Raw genomic sequence first — 21,441 nt, 5'->3', positions numbered from 1 at the left:
TCGGAGGTGTTTTGAGAGATGGCTGTCCAGAAGCACACTAGTGCATTGTCTGTGCAACACCTCTGCAGTGGAAATGTACTGTTGGAGGCAGAGGGGGGAAGGAGGAGGAGGAGGTAAAAGGGGAGAGAGCAGTTCCTTCTGCTCGTTTCACTGCGTAATCACTTCCATCTGTGCCCTGTAGGACCCAGCTTGCTAGTGAACGCACTGGGAGTGGAGGTGAAAATGAGTCACACACAGTCTAGGACAATGAGCTCCAGCACTCCATTCCCCCCTTAGGATACAGCTAGGTCTCAGTCATTGGGAGAATGTTGACTCGTTGTGGTTTGTCAAACCATTTTGACCTTATCTATAAACTGCACTGGAATTAAATCCAAACCATGATCCACCCAACGTGCCTGTTTTACAATACAGGGTTTCCATTAGTAGTAGCCAAAAAATGCCCATTAAGAATAGATTTCTAATATGGTGGGTGTGCTGATGTTTTGATTTATTTTGGTCAAATGCCAGGGTGAGCATTTGGATACATGAATACCTACTTTTCTCTTCCTGGTCTCATTTTATAACATTTTGATTTACTAACGGTATATACATTGAACTGAAATTGAATTTGATTAAACTGATATTCCATGAGAGACTTTTCACCAGAATAAAATAGCAAGCAGTCCTTCATCATAAACACAACTCAGACCAGAAACTGCTCTGATTAATCTTGTCATAATGCAATAACATTCTTTTTTCTTTGTTGGACAGACTCACATTTGAGTCACTTTTACTGACATCCACTCAGCTGGCTTCTCTAAACACAGCTGGTAGCACTTCAGCCTGAGAGACTGGGACACATCCACGAAAGGAGAAGATTTCATGATATTGCTGTGGAAGTCTCAGTCTTCACCTACAAAACACTGTAGATTCAGTGCCACTCGCCTTTGGCTGTCGTCTCTCTTGGGATTTCTATCTGACCGGCTACCTGAATGTTAGGAACTCACTTAGAATACTGTATTTACATTTGGTCATGTTAAAATATCGGTTTGCTACAAACAACCAAATCAACAATTTGATTTGATTTCTCCTTTATGAGTTTTATGAACTTTGACATTCTTCTGTCCCGTACAGAATAAATACTTATTTTAAGTATATGTTGGGTTCTTCTTATATTTTTCATTTGCCAAACCTGGCCCCTTTTTGTAATATTTAAAATGTACAGGATATATTTTAAATATATTTCAGTCTGTGATCCATATTTTGGATGTTGAAAATGTGTTGTAGAAATTAAACTCACCATATATTTTTAACCTATAAAATAAATATATGAATTATAAGACTAAAATATTTTTTTAAATGCATCCCCTATATTTGAAACATTCAAAACAGGGGGCAATTTTGGCCTATGACAAATATAACAATCACGCATTTCTACCACATATTAAAAATATAGGTTTGTGGCATATGGGCACAGTTCCAGTCACCCAAGATTATTGGTTTGGCCATTTAACCATCACAAACTATAATTGGTGGCACATCACTGAGAAAAAAAAAATATATCATTTCCTATACAAAGGAATGACACCCCATGGTGAAAATGTCCCAGCCACACAGTTCAGTTGGCAGGCAAAGGGTTAATAGGCATAAATGATCTGACAACCACTATGCAGCAGTATGAATGTGGTCCATTGCAGTGATTTGTGCAGTGTTTTAGTTGGAAATCCTCCCAGTATATTGGCATGCTTTTAGATTTGGTGAATGAGACTGCCACCTGCTGGTCTCCTGTTTTGTTTCACATTAGGGCATTCAAACTCTGCTCCTGGAGTGTCAAAGTTTCAAATGGCAACAGATATATATAATATCCCCACTAACCCTTAATGAGAAGATAATTAAAGTAACTCCAGTTGGAACACAAAATAGACCAGACTGGCCCCTCAGGGACTGAGGTCTACTCTCTGGGAATATGATTGTTCCAGATAGAGTTCTCCAGAAGTAACGCAAAAGACAGGTTAACAATATAGCTGGAGCTGCAGCCTCCAGTGGGCAGGGATGTCCCTCTACAGGAGCATCTATCACCAGAGTGTCACAGAAAGAGACCTTCTCAACTACAGCTGGAGTGGTCAGTGTAGCCCCACTACCAACAACCTGACAGAACAGGTACTTCTGGGGAAAACGTTATCAAACAAAAAACTAAAAATCACTTTCCTGTCAGAAATGCAGGTGAATCCATTTCTTTCATTTTTTATTTTATTTTTGTATTTATTGGTTTAGTTTCACAGGGACAATGCACATTATTAAACACTGCCAGAGTTAGCCAAATGGCTAATTTTTATCCGTTGTCCCTCTACAGTTTAAAAAAAAGTCAGGTACTTGTGATAAAATATTACACTAAATTACTAATCATAAAAAAAGTTTAAAAACAAACACACAAACAATGACATTACATTACACCTCAGTACAAACTTAGGACATTATTATGACACTAGACTCTAGACTCATAATACTGTCCTAAGTTTGTGCTGAGGTTAATGTATTGTCATTGTCTAGTGACTAGACCGACATCAACACAAAGATAAATACAAACAACTATATCAACACAATTCTTAACAAACATATAGACAGATACAGAAACTACTAGCACACAGGCAAAATGCTAAAATTACAGAGACATAACCGTTGACAAGACAGTCATAAACTCAGTCCCTCGGTGCTTGATTGCCCCCTTGGGGGGGGCTGCATTCACCCCTCCAGGAGCTGTGAACAAATGTTGCAGTTCCTTCTCCAAACAAGCTGAGCCTACAGGGCCTGCGTTGGCTCCGACTGGCTCCTCTGGGACAGGTCAGAGGTCGGCTCCCAGTCGACATGTTAAATTTTTTCCCCAGCGCCTGCAAAGACTGGGATCGGCTGTGCAGCTCATAAAAACATCAGATGTATGATTGTGTTTAAGTTGTACTGCGAGGAAACTGAAAGTGGGGTTCAGTGACCCGCTGGTGCTTACAGCTGTTCACAACGACCGCTCACGTTTTTTTATTTATATTTCTTTAACTGCAGGACGTGTAGCAAATGACCGCAGAGAGCAGCTTCTTAACTCCAGTTTATCCTCTTGAGAAACACTGTAGATTAAAATAAGACGAATGTACTACTGTAGAAGCTATCTATGAAAAATAAGAATATACACCGATCAGCCATAACATTATGACCACTGACAGGTGAAGTGAATATCACTGATAATCTCGTTATCATGGCACCTGTCAGTGGGTGGGATATATTAGGCAGCAAGTGAACATTTTGTCCTCAAAGTTGATGTGTTAGAAGCAGGAAAAATGGGCAAGCGGAAGGATCTGACAAGGGGCTTTGACAAGGGCCAAATTGTGATGGCTAGACGACTGGGTCAGAGCATCTCCAAAACTGTAGCTCTTGTGGGGTGTTCTTGGTCTACAGTGGTCAGTACCTATCAAAAGTGGTCCAAGGAAGGAAAAGTGGTGAAGCGGCGACAGGGTCATGGGCGGCCAAGGCTCATTGATGCACGTGGGGATTAAAGGCTGGCCTGTGTGATCCAATCCAACAGACGAGCTACTGTAGCTCAAATTGCTGAAAAAGTGAATGCTGGTTCTGATATAAAGGTGTCAGAACACACAGTGCATCGCAGTTTGTTGCGTATGGGGCTGCGTAGCCACAGACCAGTCAGGGTGCCCATGCTGACCCCTGTCCACTGCCGAAAGCGCCTACAATGGGCACGTGAGCATCAGAACTGGACCACGGAGCAATGGAAGAAGGTGGCCTGGTCTGATGAATCACGAGTTCAGGGTGTTGACTTGGCCTCCAAATTCCCCAGGTCTCAATCCAATCGAGCATCTGTGGGATGTGCTGGACAAACAAGTCCGATCCATGGAGACCCCACCTCGCAACTTACAGGACTTAAAGGATCTGCTGCTGACGTCTTGGTGCCAGATACCACAGCACACCTTCAGAGGTCTAGTGGAGTCCATGCCTCGACGGGTCAGGGCTGTTTTGGTGGCAAAAGGAGGACCAACACAATATTAGGCAGGTGGTCATAATGCTATGGCTGATCGGTGTATACTGTATATACAGCTCTGGAAAAAAATAAGAGATCACTGCAATTTTTTCTTAAATCAGCATCTCTACATGTATGCAGCCATTTGTTTCCATTCATATTTTTATTTGGAATTTGGGAGAAATGTTGTCAGTAGTTTATAGAATAAAACAAAAATGTTCATTTTACCCAAACACATACCTATAAATAGTAAAACCAGAGAAACTGATAATTTTGCAGTGGTCTCTTAATTTTTTCCAGAGCTGTATATATTTTTCACTTAATCATAGGGTGTTAATACTGCCTAAACAGTTTTTGTTGGAATAGTGATCTAGAGGAGCTGGTTATGTGGAGACTGCATCTGAAAATTATACCTAATGACTGTAAAGAAGGGAATAGCAGGCACCTAGAGCAGACAAACTATTCAAAACAATATGAATTTGAAAAATAAAACAAAAGAAAAAGAACATTGCATAGGTATTATTTTGTTATTATTGGAATAATATTATTATTATTAAAATTTCCCAGATTCCATTTTTACAAATCCTAATGCGTCAATGGATCCAAGTCACTAATGTATCTAAATGTACCAATGCAGTAAACCACTGATCTCCAACTCCTGGTCCTGGAGAGCCCCAATCCATTTCTAAATGCTGTTAACACATGTGAGTTTATAATCAATTAAGCAAGTCATCCAAAAGTGAGCTCTTGCTATGAGAGGTATTCAGATGATTGATCCAAGGGTTTCTAAATGACTGAATTTACCAAACCAGCTGCTTCACTGATCAGAATTAAATACTTCCAGGTGTTTATAAATTAGTGATAGAAGTGTGATCTCCAAAACCTACTGGATAGGGGCTCTCCGGGACAAGGGAATGAGACCACTGCAGTAAACACTTATATAAAGCACATCATTTGCAAATTTGTTGTTGTTAAAAAATGCCTGTTCTACCATTTGCTGTTTTTAAATCAAAAGTTTTACATTGAATATACTGTATCCTTTAAAGACAAATCTAAAGCAAACAAGTTTAGTACTGAAATAGAGTTTCATGTGTTTCATACAGATATGGACAGTAACTATTAGCCCACTGTTGGTAGTTAATGGGCAACCTATAAGAATGTTATCTCAGTATACTTCAGTACCATATGGCTTTCACACAATGTCAATCATGTTTGTTTGTGTGTATGTGTGCGTGTCTTGGTCTGCTCCATTGGCCTGGGCTTACATGACCTGGTAGTGGTGTGTCTTGAGGATGTTCTGGAGCAGACACATGCCCAGAAAAGCTCCAAGAATCTGGAAAATAAACCAGCCAATTAGTGATGTCATTGTAACCCCTCATCATATACACAGCCCAGCTCAACATACAGCTCAGGGTGAAGGGACATTTTGAAAACCAGCAAATAAATATCACAAGGCCCTATTGGTCCAATTCAGTCTGCTTGGAGGCGTTCACCAGATGAACTAGGCTTCCAGATATTTACCAGCATGAGCAGATCCATGGTCCATGCATGCATGTCTTTACCTCAATGATCCCCAGTGTGATGCAGGCCCCTCCAATCCAAACCAGATTGCTTTTCAGAAACTCCTTGACTGACTCCACACAGCCCTGCAGACAGAGTGACTCCACAGCTCACCTTCAGCACAAACCATCTCCAAAATATATAGCTTATGCATGGATGATAATGTATATTGTTGTGGTGTTGTGGTAGAAAAAAGATTGCATGTCTGTTTTCAATGTAAACAAATCGGCCAAAATTACATAAGGTAAAATCACCACTCTCCTCATCGGGAATGTAATCTAGTGGAGAAGCCTTGCGTTGTGTTGTGTGGTCCCTTATGTTGAACCAGGGGTATTTCTAGACTTCAAGTTTTATGGGAGCTTCGAAACAGTTTCCAGGATCGGGGGGGGGGGGGGGGGGGGCTGATGTATTTTTTTCCGGTGTAACAGCAGGAGTGGGGGGGTGGGGTTGTGTTTTTAACTGTGTCAGAGCGGGGGGGGTGGGGTTGCTGACAGTGTCTTGCGGGGTTATGTCTAATCTTAATTCTTGGATTCCTTTGTTGTATTATTTTTAGGGGTGCTGAGAGAAAATACAAGGGGCGGCTGACGGTGTTTTGGCGGACTGTTTGACAGCTCCATTACTTCATAATCGTATTATTTTTAGGGGGGCTGAGAGAAAATACAGGGGGGCTGAAGCCCCACTAAATAGGGTCTAGCGCCACCCCTGTATTAAACTGTATTTAACTATATTTTTTCCCTGTATTCATTAATTTGCTACATTGACTAGCAGGTGAAGGTCTCTCAAGGCTTTGCATGAGGAAAATTAGACCGTATGGGAAAATCTACTAACACTGTACCTACTGAGCACAAGACTTCATTAATGGGCTTGAGAAACATGTGCAACCTGGATTCTCTTCCCCATCAAACCTTTTTTTGCTTTGCCCTTTCAGAAGCCTTTCACTGGACTGGTCAGTTATGAAGACCAGTCAATAACAGAGAACAGCAAAGCACGCAAAACACAATATATAAAGTGATTGACCTAACAAAGGCACTGGGTGGAAGACAAGTGTGAGGGGAATGACCTTTCTGTAGATACTGGCCGGGGAGAGGTTTAGACCGCAGGCCTCCTTCTCCACCAGGCAGCAGGAATCAGGCACCATGCTGTGATTGTGCCAGCCCTCACTCTCAAACCAGTCAGTGTAGTTCACAGCTCCGCAACAGTGGAACTGAAAGACAGCACATAAGATTGACACACACACACACACACACACACATACACACACACACATATGAACACAAATCTTAGGAAATAACAAGAAAAGACAACACACAGAAACACAAATATCTCATGTATTTGTAGATTTTAAAAAAGTTAAAATAAACTAGATCTATTGCAACTTTAACTAGGGCTGGAGATCAACATCTTGCAAGATGTTTTATATTTAAATAGTGGTAAAGCATTGTTTGAATTTGCAGCAAATATCAACTGGGAAAACTTGTTATTTACTATTACTATTTACTGCTGATCTGAAAAATCACGAGTATAATTTTAATTATGTGCACAGCATCACTCTCAAAAGCTTTTAGCCCCAGTGCAACACTTTTCTTTATAAATATTGTAAATATTGACTGGAGCAGTATCATTCCAGTAATCAAGTTGATGTAAATAGGACTTCTTTATCCCAGGTTCGGAGATGGTCCAAGTGAGTTACACACACACTACAGCAATGTGGGGCCTTAAACAGAGACGGGGTATGGCTCACCTGGTCCTGAATGTCATCAATAAGAGCTCTGTTCTTACTGCCATATTTCTTGAACACCTCCTTGGCTTTCCTTGTGATTTTCTTCTCCACCTGCAGAGGGCGACAGAAAGAAGGCAGAGCAGGACTACAGCACAGCATTGCTTCTGTTCACAGGGGAGATGAAGACTATGTTTCTCCAATTCAAGGATCTGTCCCTTGCAAACTCCCTCCCATGCAACGTGTGTCAACAAGACGAGCAGTGACCCAAGTTTCACGTGCACACACTCCAGGGGTTCAGGAGGGCCATGCTTTTGTGCTCTGACTCACCTTGGCTCGGAAGATAGTGAAGAGAATGCCAGCCAGGATCTCGAGGGTGAGGATCAGTATAAGAATGCCTGTGAACTGCAGAAGTGAAGATGTTAAGGTTGTAGAAGAATTCATTTGTTCATATTTTTTTAAGTCTAGGCCTTGGTGTGGTAAAATTCCATTAATTTCTCTATATTCCTCTGTCTGTCCCCTACATTGAATCTGACAGTTAGTGATGAATCTGAACTGTCAACGCTGCCCTCCAGAGCCCCACCCCTGTGCTGTTACTCACCAACCCAAGCAGCAGGAGGCTGTCTGACCACACCCCCATGCATCCCACGAAGGCGAAGACGGAGATGGCCACACCCAGGACAATGAGAAGGATGGCGGCGTGGGTGAGCCCGCCCCCAGTGAAGGCCTCGAGCTCTGTGTAGGAGGTACGTGACAATGCACCCACCGCAATCAGGGTGATCCCAGACACCTGGCACACACACAGGCATCTCAATGAGACACTCCAGTATTAGTACACCATCTGTTTCCTCTGGTTCCCCACATCTCCATTATTAAACCTCGACATGGTGTGACACTAGGCTTAAACTAGTTCTTAAACTAACGGGACCCTTTCAGTTTGAATAAGGCACAGTCAATGTCATTTTCTGTGAGCTAAGAGTGTGTGAGTGTGTGTGTGTGTCACATAGTAGCGATTGGCTACTTTTAGTGTTATGGAAACACAAATGCAAGAAGACAGCTAAATGGGATTTGACATTTGGCAAGCTAGATATTATACTTTGGTAAAAGCAGGCATATTTTTTGTTTGTTGTTAGTGTTTCTTCCCGATTGGTGGTTTATATGATTATTTTTTTTCCATTCTGCTAGTTACAGGTCACTTATGGTTCTGACAGGTGAGCCAGGGTTGAAATACTGTACCTAGAAACCTACAATCGAGTACTGGCTTTGTAGTTTCCTATTGGTGGGTGAAAGTTTTAATATAATCCGTTTCTTTGTTTAAGTGGAAAATAAAGGCCTCCAAATTGCTGTTATTTTTATTACCTCCCGCATCTCCTTCTAGACTTGTACCTTTAAACTTTGACTGTTTTCATTCTGAAAAAACTGAGAAACATAGCTTTTGCAGACGGCCGTCGCACCAGAGGGAGCCCTTGAGCATACTCACCCAGAACATGCCATTGAAGAAGGTGAAGAGGAACTTGACCCATGCTATTTTTTCAACCATGATGTCACAGTCTGGAAGAAGACACCATTGCAAAAACATTTAGATATAGGGAGGGTTTCGAAAAAATGCTCATCATAACTCTGATATTCCATGAGAATTTAATACAAACACTGGCCTCTAGTCGAAAAACTGGAAATCTTAATTTCTGCGTTAATGATCAATAATAACCATTACATACACATCATGCATTATTGTATTATTATGTCTGATTTAGACATAATCAAACTTGTGCTCTTAAGGATTTGTTTAAATGCAATTATAATATGAGAAGAGCTGTTATTTTATACAAGGGACCATTGTAGCTACTGTCCATTCCCTGTAAAAGATTTTACACAAATGGCGGTGTTTTAAGATCCTAATGTGTTATCATCCATCGCCAGTGTAGACATAAATGAGGCCAATCCTTAGAAGACTAGTCTCCAATATACCTATTTTTATATTTGTTGTGTGCACACATTAATAGAAAAGTTGGGACAAGTTTGAGCCTGCTTGTAGAGTTCAGTTCCACTGCATATGATATGGTGCTCTGTGCTTAAAAACAACAAGAGAAAGTTGTGGCTAAAGCAGAGATGAAGTTTTTGGAAGTAAATAAAATGTATCTTACCTTGCGTAATTGCTTTTGATTGCAAAACATCAATGTTCCTGCTTCGCCTTGTGTCCCTGCTCTTTGCAAACCAAAATAAAATATGGCTCTGCTGCAGTGAGAGCAATGCTCCACATGGTGTAATATGCAAAGTTGCGATCAGTAATCATGAGGGCTATTGCTGGTGGTAAACGGTCTCAGTTTCAGTGCTTTGCTTATCTCACGTGTTCAGACCAAACCATTAAAGATGACAGAGACCTACAAAGACCTTTACATAGCACAGTACAGAATCCATTCACATTTCTCATACAGATACAACTAAGAGCAGCTAATATCCACATATATGTGTGTGTGTGTGTGAGAGTGTATATGTGTATATATTGCAAAAATACCTGCAGCATCAATTTTAAGAACTCTCAGATGCAGGCAAGAAAACTGGACAATGCACCTGAGTAAAACAAAAGTCATGTTTAACAGCTTTGTTATTCAACAGATATTTAAGTCAAAAGTGATTTCTACCTTGGATAACAAATAAGCACAGATGAAGATATACTGGAAGAAATCAAAAAACAAATGAAGGTGGGATGGAGTGCATTTGGAAGGAAATCTACCTGTTTGCCTGAAGAGAAGAGTATTTGATCAATGCATACTATCAGTGCTCATGTGGTTGTGAAACTATGGGGCGCCAAATGTAACCTCCAGCAGCCCTGTACACAAGCTGTAAAACACGGTAAAAAAGCGCTTCAGACATGCTAATGTAGCTCCTGAAATTAAAAAAAAAAAAATGTTATAATTAATATCTTATGAGATGTCAAAGCGGCCTTCACTCACAAGTCTACAATTAAGTCGATTTTGTTGGCTGTTTATCTCGGTATTTGCGGAAGTCAGTGCAGTTGCAATGCGCAGAGCATGTTAGGTCAGTTGCCGGTCATTCTTACGGGCTTAGCAACAATGAACTGTCGGATGCTCAGATTTGGTGTGTTACGGTGGGCGTTTTAGAATACTGGAGGTTCTGTTGGCAAAATTGTCCACATTAAACATAATGTTAAATGCCAAATTTGCACATGGATAGCAGATGTCACATAAATTCATTTACGGAAACATTAATATCTCTTCTTGCGAATCCAAGTACACATCTCTCCATGCTTCTTTGTGTAGTCTGCAGTTTCTGTAACATTTTTTAAACTGCACTGCTAAAAATCACACGTCATCTGACAAAGGCTGGTCTTTTCTCTCCTGTAGGTACTATCACAATAAGTACACTCACAGGCAGTGAATCAGGACGGCCGCAATGCAATTGGTTGTTGTTATGTCCAAGGGCAACTTTTACCTAAGGCTCTTCAAAATGCTGTCCTCAAATTAAGCACCCTCAGTGACATGTTTGTTTTGCCTGATTTTGTTTCTCACACATTCTTGAGGCAGTAGTGTCGGAATGTCGGCCTGGCCTCTTCTTGTAAAGCTGTTTAAAAATAACAAACAAACTAAAAGGAAAAACAGACCCATTTAGAGAGTGTCATGCAGCAATTGAAACCCATTAGATGAAATGTACTTAAAACAAAAACTAGGACAGTACATGCAAGACAAGGCCTGTGGTGCCAGGGCCGTTGACCACAGTGGAAGCCAACAGGAAATTGGCAGCAGAAGCTAGTGTCTCCGAGTTACACAGTGTGGAAGTGGGAATAATGTTTCCCAGTCTCTGCCGTAGTGGGGAAAAAGGGATCTTGGCCCAACTAGACAAATCTCAGTTGCTCTGTCTCATATCATCACCAACAAACTGCTGCTTCTTTTGAAGATCCTTCGGTTAATTAAATCCTGCATTCCCTCCCCCACCACCCCTCTTTCTCCATTTCCATCTCCATCTCAGTCTTCCTCTCTCCCACTCTCTTAAGTTCAACTGCTTTACAGGCATGAACCATTCAACATGTATTGCCAAAGCTACACAGCATTACAGAAACACAGCTGTGACGTGAACAGTGATACTGTAAACTGCACCTCTAGCTCTGTGGCAAGATACTACAAACTTAAAAACTATAACAGCTCTTTATCTCCTCTTACTGTTTGTGCTCCCTCCCTTCTTTTTGTTACAACTCCCTCTCTCCTCTTTCTTTCTTTCTGTCCCTGCTCTCTCCTGTTTATTCCTGCTCCCTCTTTTATCTTTTCTATGGCTCCCCCTCTTTCTCTCTCTCCTCTCTTCTACTGCCCTCTCTCTATCATTGCACTATCCTTCTCTCAGTTAGAGAAAATCAGGTCTCTCCACCCTCTTTTGTTGGTGAGTTTGAGTCTGTGAGGGAGTATCTCTCTCAGCACTGTGTGTTTCCCACAGTGCAGGATGAAGGAGGCCGAAGTCTCACTCTCTGTCTCTGTCTCAGACCCAACAGACAATCCATACTCCAAGATGCCCAGTCTGAATGAGGGGTCTCCTGTGAGTAAGCTCTTCCAGACTCATGTCCCCGAAGTCACAGCTCTCTGGTGGACAGCAGAGGATACTGCAGTGAACAAACTCAGATGATGCCGGCCTAGCTTGTCACAATCTTGTCAGTGCTTGTCAGATAATCTTTTTTTTTCTTTTCTCATTTACTGATTTAAAAAAAGATTACTTCAACTCTAAGCAAAATATTATTGCTTTTATTTTCACTTAAACATAGTTTTGGAAAAACATTTGCATTTGATTTGAGGAAGATTGGAACTGGAGCAGAAGCTGTTCATTCACACGATAGCAGGTATACCTGTGCATAAAAGGAGACATGTTCTTGTATTGGTCACCTGAGATCACATGGACTCCAGCAACTGTGGAGTTCCTGAAGTCCCTCAGTGGCAGGACATTCAGTGAGAAAGTTCAGGTTGTTTCATTTTCCCCACCGAAACTTCCTCCTATATCTGCTAAATTTGAGCAGAGGTACAGGATTAAAATTGTCATTAAGGTTCCTGCCCCGCAGTTTAAATTCAGTGATGAAACATTACAGTGATTCAGTGGGAGTGAGGCGGATCCAGACCCTGAGATAATGTCCTGTGAGAATCTGCAAAGTCATCTTTCTGTTTGCCTCTCAGATTCTGATTCAAAATGGCACAAGAACAGGAGGAAGTTATTTATATATTTAGGACAAAGCACTTCAGGACACGCAGCTCCGGGACCTGCGCAGAGAAAAGCCAGGTCTTCCCCCTCTACAGTCCTGCACAGCACCTTGTGCCAGAGGGCCCCCAACACACCACCAAGACCCCTCGCCCTGCCTGATGCCCCTGATGCACAGATGTAAACTATAAAATCTGTGTTAATACAGGCATGGGAGAGAAGAGAGATTTAAAAAATAAGGCACTTTTAATGTGATCTTGTGTTCCTGTTTGAAAACCGGTCCTGCAGTGCCAAAATAATTTGGATTGCAAAATGATGTGAAATGGAAATACACAAGCCTGGAATATTTTACCTTAGGTTCACACTTTGCAGTACCTTAACAAGTACCTAAGAGCAGTAAAGAAAAAGGACATTGTCTTTGCTCATGTCCCATGCAACTGCTTCTCTGGCATGGAAACCCTGACTACGCCACCCCTGGTTTATAGAGAAGGGGAGCTCCCAACCCCCTAACCCCCTGCACAGGAATGTAACTGTAATGTACCACAGTAGGTAAGAATTTAAACAGTTTGTTATTTTGTTTGTTTGTTTCCTTGGTCAGTACTTCTATGAAGTTAGAGGCTTAAAATGGCCTAGTGGTAAATAATTCACTACCAGATCGTTTTAGTGTAAACAGAATGTATAAAAATCTGTTCTGAAAGCCAACCATTAGTGTGACTGATAATGCTGAAATGAGCTACTGTGGCCATCACTGACACACCCCCTCCCCACCCCCCAACACACACACACACTCCCACTAGTTTGCTCCTGGGATCTAAGCGTTGATTGTGTGCTAATGCAAACAACTTAGGATAACACTGTAGGACTTGTTTGCCTTTTGTTGTTGTTCTTGTTCAGCTGTCTGTCTTTCTTTCTCTCTCTCTCATTCTGTGTGTGTGTGTGTGTGTGTATTCAGCCCTGCCTTTTTTGATGCATTATTTTGTGAACTTTGAACAGCAGCGGAGCTTTTGCATGGGGGGGCGGGCGGAGGTGGGATGAAACATCGCTGTCCATCTGATGCTGAGGCTGGTCTGAAACTTCTTCTCTCCTGTCCTGACCGGTGGGAAAGTGAGTGCTCTCGCCATCGCAGTAGGAATCCACAGTCAGCATTCCCAGTGTGAGTATTGGCTTTTTTAAATTTATTTGTATCTGTCTCCTTTTCTGTTCCCTGCTTTCATTCATTCTGTCAGTCCTGCATTTGTGTGTTCAGGTTTGTGGAGTTGAGGTAATACTAGTGACGTTGAAAGACTTTTATGCATTTATCTAGGTGTATTTAATTGTACTGTCTGGAGTCTCTAAATGCAAATTTCCCCTCTCTCTCTTTATATATGCATATGTATATATGTACTGTATGTGTATATGTATTTTTTTTATTTTACCTAATTGCTTCCTATTATGATGTATCCTTTCAGTACAGTTGTGGTTATGGTGTGCCACGTCCACAGATATTAAACATTCATGTTTGACTCAAGAATACATAGTAGTTTGGTACTTTTTGGTGGCATTTGACAGAAGAATTGGGTTTGGAAGTGTCTGTTAAGGTGGATCCTGGCCATGAGCTCAGGGTTAGTATAATGGGCGTATAATGGAAGGTGTGACACTTCATCAATTTCAGATATAATGGCAATGCAGTCAGGTGTTTTAGTACTGATATTAGGCATACTAAGATTAATTATTTTGGAAAAAAGGAGACAACACTGTTTCATTCACCAAGAAACTAAATCTACATAAAACTGGGGTCACTGTCTTTACTGCTACACATGCACAAATTACTAGTTTGCCTATAATTCTTATACATTCTGGTTCAATATTATTTCATAGTTTTAATGATAATAACATTCACTGCAGTTTAGTCATTGTCTTTTTTACTGTTCAGCACATTCACATTTACTTCAGTTGCTCTCTAATATATTTGGGTTGAAACCAGAAACTCTGCCTGGATTATGTAACTCAAAATCTATGATCTATACCACTCTGTGAGCCTTGTGCATTTTCTGTACATGTTAAAGTTAAAACTTAACTGTGTTCAGACCAATTGCCCTCCTATTTACCTTTCTTTTCCCAACTCTGTTATCCTATTTTCCAAGATGAATAATGTATTTACCATTTTCACTGAAGGTTGTCAGGATAAGATTAGAACAGACTGTTGCCCTCTTAGGTTATTCGCCATCACATCCCCTCTCTGCTTGCTGTGGTGATGGGCGGTGAAGCTGACGGCCAGTGTATTAGCTTGCATGGTGACCATGTAGTGCTTTAAGCTCCCATCCTCCCATTATATGGTCGGCATCTTTATAGGCTCATTCCTATATATTTGCATGTAGAATGAAGGATAATGTGTCATGAGTCTATGCCCATCGCAATACATGTTTAAGGTTAAGGATGTGCAGCCCTTGTAAATAAATTCACTGGTAATTCGAACTCTGGTCAGTAGATGGAAAGCAATGGGAAATAGGCGAAGAAGCAAGCTCCAAGTGCAAAACTGCAGTAAACATATGTCATGGGAACAGCCCTGTAGTTTAGTAAATTATATTGTCCTTGCGGAATCTGCAGATCACTACAATTTGGGAGCTTTGCACATGCCCTCTTGAAATTCTCTTGTGTTGTTGCTGAAAACCCTTGTGTAAAGCCAGTGTATAGAGGACAGTCTGAGAGAGAAAACAGATCTAGCAAAATGATGCTGAAACAAACGGAACTGGTAGATCCAGATTAACTGTTTCTGCCCGGGCACACTGTCTGGCAGCGGGCAGAAAGCAAAAGGATAGCAGGAGGTGCTTGTTTGGGTCTGTAAGTTAAGACAAGTAACAAATTCACTTTAACACTGCATCCTAAAAGTAACTGCATTAAGCAGGGTATATAGTCATAGTAAATACAAATATAGTGTAATCCACTGTTCTTGTCTTATCAGCCTTTTCAAGTTGAACTTATGCCATAATTATAACACATATATTGAAAGGAGTTTAATCGGCTTCCAGCTTTGATCAAAACTTAATCCCACCCTACAAATCACATCAGAGAAAATATTTGCTGAGGCTGTAGAGCTCCTTTGACTTCACCAAAACACTGACTAAGCAGTTCAGATGATTTTCTCCTAGTGTTCATGCAGTTAGGCCCATGCAAAAGTATGTCAGCTTATTATTGGAGTGTTTGCCACTGCTTTCATTCATCTCACTACTTCCTGACCTATACTGACCTGTTTACACAGTGAGTTATTATTCAACAAATTAACGATAAGACTTGAGAGTTCTCTTTGCAAAGAGTTCTTGGGAATGACGGGATGACGAGTCTGTGCCAATTTATTTAGTTTTTTTTCATGGTAGATTTCATTAGCAAAATATTTTAGTTTTAACAGTGCTTCTCTCATGTTCTACTGAGACACTGCTTTGTTCAGTGAGCTTGCTATAGACAGTTTATTCTATAGAGGAATAGTACACAGAGATCAAAGATAAGAGTTGCTTTTTCAATGCCTGCATATGTATTTTAAGATGATCTGTTTTTTTCTTTCTTTCTTTTTCTTTTTTTCTTTTCTTTCACAAAGGGTTCATTGCAGTGTAAATGGAAATAGAAATGTGTGTGGCTGAAACTAGCTAAACAGTGTTTCCAGCGAACCTGTGTGTCCCAAAGTGTCAGCCAAATCGCATATGAGGGAACACGAGTCCACATTTTCCTGTTCGTGGCCGTATTGTAGTATGGCACTGAAGAAGAATGACGTAATACAGCACGAGTTCACATGTTGTTAATTTGACGATATTAGCTATTGGACACAGCTCGGCCCACCCAAAAAACACTACTAATTGTTTCGTCTGAGAGTTTGTGATTGTACAGGTCACAAACTTCTAGCACTTTGTAACAGTCACTATTGATGTTAATGACTGTGTTTCTGCACTGCCTAGCTGTATGACCCTGGCAGTGACGTTTTCACTTCTCAGAGACCTCGCCCAGGGCGTGACCCCTCCACAGGTGTAACACAAAGACAATAACCATAGCAACCCCCATTGTGACCGCTCCTCTCTCGCTCTCTCTATCGCTTTCTCAGAGGATGGAGAAAATAAGGTTTGCTTTGCTTGTCTCTGGTGAAGACTGTTCGAGAGAAGAACATGTGCAAGCTTAGAGCAGACGTGATAGGGCTCTCATGGACTCCCTTAGCTCATGCCATAAGAAAAAAACAACCCAAAAACTCTTGGTATAGAATAAGATCAATACAAATCAGCACTACCCCATTCTCAAAAAGCTTTAGCATGGAAGCTTGTGCTGTACTTTCTACCCTTTGCCAGTCCTTCGTCCCCCTCAGGCAGTTCTCAGAAGCTGTTTGTGTTTAGAAGCGTTTAACTAGAACAGTCGGCAACAATCAGAACAAAAGCAACACAAAAGTGTCGTTCAGAATGTACCCAGCACCCATGAGAAATGTACGGTGCCCTGAAGTGCAAAACAGAATTGCAAAAAGAAAAACACAAATGCAAAAAGAAAAACGCAATTGCAAATAAATAAATAAATAAATAAAATAAATACACAAAAACAAAAAGAAAAACAGAATTGCAAAAAGAAAAACACAAATGCAAAAGGAAGAATGCAAATTCAAAAGGAAGAACACAAATGCAAAAGGAAAAACACAAAACCAAAAAGCAGAATGCAAATGCAAAAGGAAGAACACAAATGCAAAAAGAAAAACACAAAAACAAAAAGTTAAAAAATATATATTATTATTATGAAATTCCGTCATCTAGAGTCTTACCAATAGAAAATATGGAGGGCGATCAGTGCCAAAATTAAGATGAACGTGATTATGAAGATGAAGATGATTATGAAGATGAACATGATTATTAACATGATTATGAACATGAACATGAAGATGATTATTAACATGATTATGAAGATGATTATGAAGACGAACATGAAGAGGATTATGAACGTGAACGTGAAGATGATTATGAGCACTGGATAGGACAATAAGCGCACTGGTCCCGCCCATATATATATATAACATGTATTTATACATTCATTAGTTTCAACATACATATATATATATATATATATATATATATATATATATATATATATATATATATATATATATATGTTGAAACTAATGAATGTATAAATACATGTTTAAATAAATAAACAAATAAATAGATGAATACATACATAGATAGCCCTAAATGTCCATGTATTTGTATAATCGTGTATTTATTTTCTCTGTGTATGTATTTAAAATGTAAACTTGGATAGTCCTCCATACTCTGAAAACATACCTCTGGAGCCTCGCTATGGCGCTGCGGTGAATGTGCATTGTGACGCGGGAGAGCGGGTCGTTACGTTATGAATATCGCCTTCCTGTATCTTTATGTATGTGTACTATAGCTCCACAATACATTGTATAAAGCCTACAATTATTGCAATAGAGTCAAATCTAGGACTTAATCTAACACCTGCCTTTATATATAGATACCGTGTGAGCGAGTAGACGTGTCTCTGTAAATTTTCCCGAAAAAAAAAAAAAAACACAATATGGAAACTATCCAGTTTTAACTTCCATTGAAACACGTCTGTCCGCCATCGCTCTGCGTCTGACTGCCGTCCACTTTCTATGGCAACATTGTAAAAGCGCACAGTCTGCATCTTCATCTTCATCAGTGGTATTGTTTGGGTCCAAATTATGATGTATGGATGATTGTTTTTAGGTATATTTATTTATTTATTCCTATATTTATTTTAATATGTATTTATACATTCATTAGTTTCAATATGTATATATTTATTTCCTGTTTGTCTCAATGCGCTTCTACATTTCGTAGCGTCTCTTTTTTTTCGATGTGACAAAACATTGGACTCTGTCAATCAGAGCTGGTGGGCGGGACCAGTGCGCGTATTGTCCTATCCAGTGCTCATAATCATCTCCATGTTCATGTTCATCTTCATAATCACGTTCATCTTAATTTTGGCACTGATCACCCTCCATAAGAAAACGTGTCCCGCCTCTTCGTCCCACCGCTCCGTTTGAACTGTAGTGTTGATGCAGACCTGAAATTACGATTAGTTTTATACGATTCATTTATTAAAAACACAAAATACATATAATGACTAGAAGTGGAGGTGCACTGTATAGAGAGACAAATGTAGGTCCTGTAGGCTAATTTCATATCTCGATCAAGACCTATATTTGTTAATACAGAATGCAAAAATACCAGCTCTGGGACCAAATCACTTTTAATATGAGAAATAAACACCGTGTAAACAGGGAGCTTAACTCTTTCATTGCCCCAGCTGTGTGTGTGTTCCCTGCAGGGTTACATGAACACTGCGCTCATGTGTATTAAATGTACGCGCACACACACAGTATTGTGTGAACTGTAACGTGTTACTGACAGCTAATAAAAGTATGGTGTTCTTCATTAATGTGAAATCAGTCCTGTTATCTCTGCGGTAACATCTGTGTTCAGCTGTTTCTGTTAACTCAACACACCATGTGCATGGCAACGTTTGTGTTTTTCTTTTTGCAATTCAGGCCACCGTAGAAATGAAATGGCAGGACTAATTCAAGATATAAACTAACAGTACATGACTAGTGTTTCCAGCCCGGGGACCCGGGGCACTGAAAACCTGGGCAACACGGATGATTTCTCAACCCCGCAAGCCCGGGTCTGGCATGGGTTATAAAACCGGGGTTGACAAAAAAACAACAACTCATACTTGCGGGGAGTTCAATTTTTTTTTTTTCCAAGCTCGGTTTGGTTCACCTTCCTACAAGAAGTAAAAGGCCAGTCAGCCAAATGCAAAAATTATACAAACAAGGAATTGCAAACAGCTGGGGGCTCTACGAGGCACTTCAGTTAATAATGCAGTATAACTGAGTTTGTGTTTAATTTCAGCTCCACATAAAGTACAGACACAAAAAAGGCGTGTATTATTTTACTTATTTAGTATTACCTTGTTGATATGGCCAGGGGTTCTAGTTTAATGAATACAAGGGGAAAAACTAAGATTTCAGGAGTTAACTAATACGTTTGATGTGTCACAGTGAGTGAGGTGAGGCGTGCTGAAGCGCTGTATAACCGCATTTGAGAGAGAGAAGAACAATCCCAAAGGTTTAGAGTGAGCTCCTCGGGTTTATAAATGTTAAACTCCAAAAACTAGGGCCTGGAATTTCCTCCTGGTTTTGGAAACGAGCTCACTTTTAAAATGAGAATTAGCCATGCAATCTCATTTGAGCACATTTACCTACAGGCTGATTATAGATAGTTGAGTTGATAATGCAGCAATTGCCTGTTTTAATACTTATTGTAAGTGTGCTGTTATCTAGTCAAATATGCTTCACAAGTAGTAGTGTTTCATTGAATGTAATCTATGAACCTTTCATTCAAATCTGCCACAGTGTCTGCCAGCAGGGCCGGCATCCGCTATAAGCAGAATAATAAGCTTTGGGCCCCAAGAGGTTGGGGAGCTCCCCAATAAGAGGGGGAATTTACTTTACAGTTTGTCATTTAACATAAATCTATAATCATGTGTTTTACTTGTGTAGTAGTTTGGAATATGATAGCTTCCTTTGTCGCCCCGTGACTGAAATAGATCCAGGGGAGGACTGAACGGGTTCAAACTGACCAGGAATAGGTGTATCAGCCCATCAGAGTCCCCTTGTGTCCCTTGTCCAGTCTCTTCTCAAAGGTCCGCAGTGTAGAGGACTCAGTAACATGGCCTGCCAAGTAGTTCAAGTGCAAACCACAATCTGAGGAAATAAGCACATCCCAAATTCAAACATTGAGTCTTGTGCTCTTGTATGCAATTTGAAGATCTCAACTTAGTCTCGACTTAATGGACTAGGCCTGACTAGGCTATGAACGCTGACTTTTCTGACCCTTCCATCTCCCTTATCTCTCTTGCTGCTGCGGTCCAGTCTGTGCCCCAGGATGTCTGGGATCAGGAGGAATCAGAGCTCAGCCTGCCAGCCTGAGGCTCCCTTCTTCCTGCTGCCACCACGCAACGCAGCCGTCCACCAGGGAGACACGGCCACCTTCTACGTGAAGGTGAGAGCAGTTTCTTTGTATAAAGTCACCACTCCTCAGTTATACATCTATTAGATATTTAAAGTTGCTAGCCAAGCTCCTCAGTCACTGAAATATTTTTTAAATGTACTCTGTATGAGCTGAAATACTGCAGGGGCCAGCTTCCCTGAGGTTAGTCTTCTGAGCAGCCCGGTGGCCCCGGGTTTGGCTCGTTCTTTGTCAGCAGAGTAATATGCGACCCTCAGAAATGCTCTAGTCAGTGACCGCTCAGTTGATAGCTGATAGGCTGCTGTGCAAACCCTGCTGCCCCATTAATCACAACAATTACAGACACACAGGCTGGGCGAGGAGACTGAAACTATCTTGATAAGAATCAGCATGTTTTACAATCCACAACAACACTCTGCAGTGATGATGCTGATGATGTCTCTACATAATTATATATATATATATATATTATTGTTATATGTATGTATTTATTTGGCAGATGCCTTTATCCATAGAGACAAGTTACAGGACATGTGCAGGAACTCCAGGTTCATTTGGGGAAAAGTACCAACACAAATGGCTCTGTTTCTTTTCCTCATTCCATTCTCTGATCTAAATTTGCATCACGAGTTGAGATCTTTGTCCCACCTCTGTCGAATCAGTGAGCCAAGAGAAAAGTCACAGGGCCAGAGTACCCGGCAGAGGGTGTTCAGTGATATCATCCAGCTGCTGCTCCCTGGTACCATGGCGTTCTGCTCAGCTGACAGCCTTGTGACTGACAAAACAACAGCTTGAGAGGCCAGACAGCGTGCATGCTCCCTGCAGTTCCCACAAGAGGGAGCTCAAGTGTTGGTTTGGGAACTAAAGTGCACCAGCAGTTACTGTAGCTGAGTGTTATAGTTGAAAGGCTGGTGATCCCTTTACAGCTTCCTTTGTGGCTTGTAGCTTTGGCCTTG

General features: G+C 40.8%; 1 protein-coding gene across 3 annotated transcripts in view; it reads left to right on the top strand.

Moving 5' to 3' along the window:
- Positions 1 to 13,525: 13,525 nt before the first annotated feature.
- mylk5 (myosin, light chain kinase 5) overlaps positions 13,526 to 21,441 on the top strand; it is a 44,676-nt gene continuing 36,760 nt past the window's right edge. For all 3 annotated transcript variants that reach the window (XM_066698484.1, XM_066698483.1, XM_066698482.1), the window contains exons 1-2: positions 13,526 to 13,620; positions 20,389 to 20,518. In XM_066698484.1, the coding sequence (XP_066554581.1) occupies positions 20,402 to 20,518 (117 nt within the window). In that variant the 5' untranslated portion in view covers positions 13,526 to 13,620; positions 20,389 to 20,401. The remainder of the gene's footprint in view (positions 13,621 to 20,388; positions 20,519 to 21,441) is intronic.

Source organism: Amia ocellicauda, chromosome 3, assembly GCF_036373705.1.
Source record: "Amia ocellicauda isolate fAmiCal2 chromosome 3, fAmiCal2.hap1, whole genome shotgun sequence".
NCBI classification, from domain to species: domain Eukaryota; kingdom Metazoa; phylum Chordata; class Actinopteri; order Amiiformes; family Amiidae; genus Amia; species Amia ocellicauda.
This window is presented reverse-complemented; position numbering and strand designations above follow the sequence as displayed.